A 7202-nucleotide genomic window follows, 5' to 3' on the forward strand; every position below is an offset into this window, starting at 1 on the left:
CCTTTTTTAGATAAAGTTTCTCTAGTGATTTTGAATACCAGAAAAGCAAGACTAGATCAACCAGAAAACCAGGGTGATAGTTCAGGCTCTTTATAATCCATATAAAATCCAAATCTAAGAAACCTGACCTAGTAATACCCCTTTTATCCCAAGCCACAGGATATCCTAAAATTGCCAAGAAAAACATCTTATCACAAATTTATATTTCATTTTCAATGAAAAAACTTATTTCATAATTTTCATACCACTTTTTTCTTTTTTATTTAAAATATTATAACCAATTGACATACTAGGTAACATTGTTTACATTCCAGTGGTGCGTGTTTAATGACTAGGGCATGAATGATTAAAAACCACAATAATGATCTTAGCATTCCCTACAAAGTGCCCCATTTCGTTTTGTTTAGAGGAGAAGAGAGGGAACGGAACACAGGGAAGGAGGAATGAGAAGGGATGACATCATTTAGGGAGAAAAGCAAATGTCAATTATCATAGGTTTCCAGGTTTGAACACCTGAACAGGATAAACTGTAATGAGAAAATAGATGTCACAGTTCAGGCAGTTACTTCAGTTTAACTTCATCATTCGGCTAAAAGATTAACAGCTTCTTAAAAATATACCAAATATTGGGCCTACAAAAGTAATTTATTTCTTCGCAAAATTTACTAAGATTTATTCCTTTTGTAAAATGTAAAGAATGGACTGATATGACGAGCAGGTTTCTACTTACAAAAACAGACAGTAATAATGTCAACAAGCACATCTAACACAATTTTCCAAGATACACAGTGACACATTTTACACGTGAGTGTCTCTTACTGATGAAAGGTATATATTTTACATACTTATTGGTATTGTGTCAACATTGTCTATGAAGTATTTAATGCACATTTATAATTCACACTCAGTAAAGATCTAACAGTAAGGGCAATAGCTTACTTGGGAAAGCATAGAAAACTAGTGTGAGGTAGTTCAATAAAGACCTAGTTTAATTTGTAAGTCATTGTTAGAATAGAACATTGTGCAAAACTAATCCACAGGTAATATTTCCCCAAAGTTTCAGTAACAAAGAGAATCTAAACCAGAAATGGCCAGAAAGTGTTACTCTTACTGGACTCTCCTTAAGAGCACTTAACTAAGAGTTAGTTTGAAATCAATTAGGACTTTTGTTTTCCTTAAGAGTTTTCTAATCATACCCCAAACTATACATTTCTGCTTCAATGCCCTTTACCTCTTCATCTTTCTTCCTACTAAGGAAAAGTTTCCTTTGATTCAGGAAAAACCTAAGAGAAATCAATTGAAACACAATGCACACTAAAATGCAACAGGACATGGAGAAGCAACATTTAAGAGAGCTGCTAATGACAAAATGGTGGTGGTTTTTCTATTGGTAAAGAGAAAGTTACTGGGGCCACGGGGCTTCATGCATCCACTCTACAGCTAATGTGTGACTAATGAACAACACTCACAAACTACAACAGTATTTCTGAAAATATACTACGTTTTTACCTCAAAATGTTGTACAGGCTAGTGCCCAGGCAACACTGATAGTTAAGTCTTCATATATGTAGCGGATACTGGCCGACAGTGTAAACCAAGTCTCATGTATAATCAAGGAAACAACTTCACTTGCTTGCTGCCAATTTCACTATCAGACACTGATGTCCTCTTCGCCTTCATCTTTTTGGACAACACAGCAGGATTAGCACAGAACAGAATAAAAAGGTTTTCAGGAAAGTTTGCTGTTTCATGCACAATCAAGCTTCTCTGTATTGTTAAGGGTGTGTGTGGTAGCCTCTGCATTTAAAGGGAGGGTATTTCTCTTAGGAAGTCTGGTGTGAATGAATGGTGCCTTTACCAACTTGGAAGAGGGCATGCCAGGAACAATCAGCAGCCAAAGGTGCGTGACAAAATGAAAACTGTTCAGCAAACACTATGAAAGAGCCCAGATGCTCTATTTATGTACATTATAATTAAGCCATCCCAACAACACAATCATTTTATAAATGGTCAGTATATGTTAGAGAGTAAAAGAACAGTAACCAGGAAGACATATGTAGAAAGAATTAGCATCTCTTTCCTAACCTAAAAAGCTGAATAATAAATCTTGGTCAAATAATTTTCTGATAATAAGACAGTAAGTATATTAAGTGTATAAATTGAAAAACCAAAGTTATAAGAAAGGTGGCTTTACACAAGTCCTATTTGATAGAAATGTTATTTGTAATTTCTCTTTAAAAAAAATCACAAATGTTTAAGATGGTCTAATAGTACTAACGTAAAAACAAACCAATACATATTTAGCTTAATGAATTTAAGCGAAGAGGGTAAGTTATATTTAGATACTGTATTTTAAAAACCTAGGGCACATAACATATAATAAACAGACCTTACTTTTAGGATATAATGTAAACTAAAATACTTAACAAATTAAGTAACAAGAGTTTGTTTTCTTCGACTTCAACCAAAACATGATGGTTGGCAAATGGGAGCTGGCATTTACAACAAATGATAGTCAGAACACCTGGTTTTCCTTGCTTAACCAAAATCTGTATCAATAGAGATGGCTTATAAGCAAACACAGAATATGGGAATCTTCTGTATGGGAATCCTCCGAAAGCACTTCAGCTGTTATAGTGCAATAGTGACATAATTTATGCTAGAGAAAATAAAACTGTCAAATAATAAAAACTGAGAACGCACTTGTGCTCAAATTGCTGCTAAATTCATGAATCCAATCCTGTGTTCCTACAATTTAAGAGGTGCTGTAGTCTCAAAACTCTAATTTGCCTAATAAAATTAATGCACCATGTTGTATAAGTAGAAAAGAGATTGATAAAAAGGCTGGGAGGTTGGAAATCATGACTTTAAACCATCAAAAACAAACTTGCTGTTTCAAAGTATATAAAAAGGCTAATGTATTTTAATCTTAAATATTGCACGTTAACAAAGACCTAAAATACCTTAATTAAAAGGAATTTTGCACTAAAATATGAATGAAACGCCAAGCGAACTTCCAGACATAGCATGTTGAGCTGCATCTGTTCTTGCTCCTGTTGGTCATGAATTCCAGTGGGCTTTCTGCCTAGACCTTGCTGTTTATTTAAGTATGCACTTCCCAGTTCATTACATGAAATCCTTCTTGCTCCAGAGATGACAAAAGGTGCCTGGGGTCATTACAGATAATGTATTTCAGAAATAATGAAACTTCAATGACATTTACTTAGGGAAAATTCAGTTATAGAGAAAATAACTCTGCAGATATAAAATGTAAACAGTTAACACACCTGTCAGGAGCAGCACCATTCTTACACTACTCAACATCCACATTGCATATCATATTGAAAATTAGGTATGGAAAAATGAAAGACTCAGAGTAAATAACCACCATTTATGCCTGCTCTGCTCATTGTGAAGAAATAGTCCTTAGAAAATGATATCCTACATATGGCTGTGTGCTACTATTTTCAGATGAACGGTATATTGCTCATTTGATACATCACCTACACAAATCTAAGCAGGCTTTGGAACCTCCTGACAGCTAGTATAAATATGATTATGCTACAGGTAGAATCAAATGGCCAGAAACACCATGAGAACTGGTGTTCAACTGACTGACACTCCAAGTAATAGGAAACCAGAAAGGTTCAAGGGCCCAAGGGTGCAGGAAAGGAAAAGACTAGAATCTAGACCATTGCTGGGACCTACAGCCTGAGTAGTTCAACTCAGTATATACAAAAACAGGCTCATAGCTAGTAGAAGTGAACCATCTGTTTATTTGCATTGAAATGTGTTATTCATGAAGTATTCTCTTGACTTTATGTGATCATAAGCTTTGAGCATGCCACAAATTTGCAGAATACACCATGTTCTTTTTACTTGACTTTTGTTGGGTGGGGTGAAAAGATAAGAAGGTGGAGTAGACACCCAGCATCTTCAAAGACATGCTCTGAGTTATTCTGCCATTTAGATGATGGGTTTTTTGGCAGAATTCAGGTAGGATTGCCTACCACTTGTTGTTAACTAGATTAGGATTGGCAAGTAGCAAATATTGGAGGTCTCTTAACACGTTCATCATTTACAGTAGTTATTCCTGAATATAACTGGCTACAGGTTACTCTCCCTCACTCATCTGGGGTTATTTCATTGATAAGCACATAACCCTGAAGGATAGTAACATCAACAAAACATCTGAAATACATTCTAATAAAAAAACTATAAAAATCTTAAATAATTCATGATATAGGCAAGTCACCATATAATAGTTGCTTTGATAAACAAAATCTTACAAATTCAGTAAAAAAAAAAAAAACAGCAGCATAAGATAAAGCAAATATGCAAAAAATTTAAACCATGATAAAATAATTAGGTTTACATTATACAGTTAATTACAGCAAAAAATACAATACAGTTTTGTTGCTGTTTTAAAACACAACTTAAGTTTTAAATTACATCACTTGAAATTAAAAAAAATAAACTACTTTACTACAAAATGAAGTCTACATTTTTTGAAAAATCACTCAAAAATAAGACCACTGAATTGTTTTCAAAGTAGTTCTATTAATGACTAAGCAACTCCATATCCCTCCCCCACCCCCCCAAGGCCAAAGTAGTCATCTACAGCAGCCCAGAGGTCCAGCTGATGCTTCTAGACTGCTGTCTGTATCCGAGGCCAAAGTTGGATCTGTTGACATTGAAGACACATCATTGACAGACGACGATGATGACGGATGCTGAGAGCCATTGATCACTGCTGCACCTGTGCTATGAGAAACAAAACAGCAAATCAGTTGCAGACAGTTGTAGACCGAGCTACTCACACTGTACTGACTACCCCTAGTGGTCAATAATTTTTCTCTTAGCTTTAGAAGGCTCACTAAAGATAAATACAAATTATATTCAACAAAACACACTCTTCATCACAAGCTGAGGTGAGAATCTTTAAAATGTCTAGAAACCTGGAGTCCTGTCCTTTCTGCTAATTTGTTTTTCAGTTCAAGACAAGAATTGTAAGTCCAAGCCACATTTAAGAAATGATCCTGTAGCAAGATCCATGAATGGGCTGTCTATACTGCATTTCTGTCCTTTCTGCTAATTTGTTTTTCAGTTCAAGACAAGAATTGTAAGTCCAAGCCACATTTACGAAATGATCCTGTAGCAAGATCCATGAATGGGCTGTCTATACTGCATTTTCTTGGAGAGAGACCCTCAAAGAACCATGTGAGTAAAAAAAGGTTGAACACTATTGCCCTATAAAAAATTATTTATGTTATCTTCTCACTACAAAGAAAAAGTGCAAACAATACTCTGTACATCTTGTTTTAAAGCAAAGACCAAGACAAAGAACAAAATCATTTTAATTTGAAGGAACCTTTGTTCAACTGCCCCAGTTTACACAAGGTTATGTGACTTGCCAGGGTAACTTGAAGTGGCCTAGTTAGGTAAACTAAGGTCTTATTTTCATTCTAATAAATACTTGATAAATACAAACATGGATTTGTTAAATAAAGTAGGGGCTAACTGTTTCCTTTGCCAAAAGTACTACCTAACAAGCGTTTCCTGGATTTTAACAAGTAATAGGAATACTTGACCTAGAGAGAGAAATCTTCTCAAAGGGGTTGGATTGGGAAGGGAGCAGGAGTGACTTACAGTGGGGTGTGGGGAACATGAGGGCACTTCAAAAAGTTCGTGGAAAAATAAAAACAAAAGACAATATGAATTTTTCCACAAACTTTTTGAAGTACCCTCGTATGTTAAAGGCAGTTCAGGTGCCAGGTGAGTACTTCTGAACCACAGGATCACTAAATACAGGCCATTCCAAATTTGAATAATACAAGTTACAAAAAGTTCTCAAAAAGAAAGACATGTAATAAAAACAATGGTTTTCAAACTGAACAGCAAAAGAGCAAAATTTGTGAGGGTGAGGTTCTGTTCTGACGCTGAAACCAAACAGGTTGAAAACCAATGCCGCCGAACCCGGCATCTTGGTGTTTGAGATTATCCCTCCATTATGTGTAATGAAAAGCAATAAAACACTTAAGTATATGAAAGGTCCTCTGAGAGCTTGTCTTGAAATGCAACAAAGAAATAGGCAGGGTAGTGGGAGGCAGATTTTAGGGTAACAGAGAGTAAAGCGGGAGACAGAAAGGAATGGAACCATAAGGGACAGAGTCTGCGATGGGAGCTGAAACAGGAAAAGAAAGCAAGCTGAGCATCTCAGGCCTAATCGAAGAGAGGGAAAGGAGAAAGGTCATAACCCTTTAGACCCTAGAAAGGTCCATTAGGTTCACAGCCAGACTGAAACTGACACAGTATATTCTTTTTAGTTCAGTAAATACGACACTATAAAATGAGTCTCTTCTGACTGAACAGTATAGTATACATGCCATACACAGTATACTGGCTAGCTTTTAAGATTTGCATTGAAACATTCGAACCATAAAGTTTCCACCATACGTACTTTTTATATATGCCTGTAGTTCAGCATCTCTTTCATATTATACAAATTCCTTAATCTGATAAAAATTGACTTCTAAATGAGTTGTAATTAGTTAACTTTTTAATCTGTAAATCAAGTACTTAAGAAAAATATGTGTTTTATCTGAACTTTATTTGAATGGCAACAATATGGAAAATCTTTAGTATCAGGTATCCGGGTCATTTCCCTCTCAGATGAGTCTCTACATACTCAAAGCAGGTAAACTCATTTTAATATTAGCCAAACCAAAATAAGATAGGAAGGTAATCCACTGGGAAAAATAATCTACTTTTTAAAATCAAGTAGAAATCATATTGTGATTATCTAATAATTTGATTTATCAAAGACTGTTCCTTCTGTTTTTATACATAATCAAGAACTCAATATTATTTTAACAGCTTAATTTACTAAATCTTCTTTGCAAGCTTTAACTGAGAATCCAGAAAATGTCTAGAAATTTTAAGTCCTGTCCTTTTCCAATGACTTATTTTGTGACAATAACCAAGTATTGTCTAGGATTCTGGTTATTCACTTATAAATTAAGAACAAATACAACTGCTTTAGCTCATGATATTACGTTTACTTAAAATTTGCCAATTAGGAAGTGCCATTCACTAGGATAGTATGCTAACGTATAAAACTGTCTCAAATAATGGACTTTTCATTTTTTTTTTTTTAAAAAAATGACCGGTGAGGGGATCTCAACCCTCGGCTTTGTGTTGTC

The 7202-nt window shown here is 35.0% G+C and overlaps 1 protein-coding gene across 1 annotated transcript in view; it reads right to left on the reverse strand.

Annotated features, from left to right (window-relative positions):
• Nucleotides 1-236: 236 nt before the first annotated feature.
• The window catches only part of MAPK8 (mitogen-activated protein kinase 8), a 42305-nt gene continuing 35339 nt past the window's right edge, over nucleotides 237-7202 (reverse strand). Inside the window, exon 10 of the mRNA XM_008566639.1 lies at nucleotides 237-4759. Within this exon, the coding sequence (XP_008564861.1) occupies nucleotides 4614-4759 (146 nt within the window). The 3' untranslated portion in view covers nucleotides 237-4613. The remainder of the gene's footprint in view (nucleotides 4760-7202) is intronic.

This window comes from Galeopterus variegatus, unplaced genomic scaffold (genome assembly GCF_000696425.1).
Source record: "Galeopterus variegatus unplaced genomic scaffold, G_variegatus-3.0.2 Scaffold258, whole genome shotgun sequence".
In the NCBI taxonomy this organism is placed as follows: domain Eukaryota; kingdom Metazoa; phylum Chordata; class Mammalia; order Dermoptera; family Cynocephalidae; genus Galeopterus; species Galeopterus variegatus.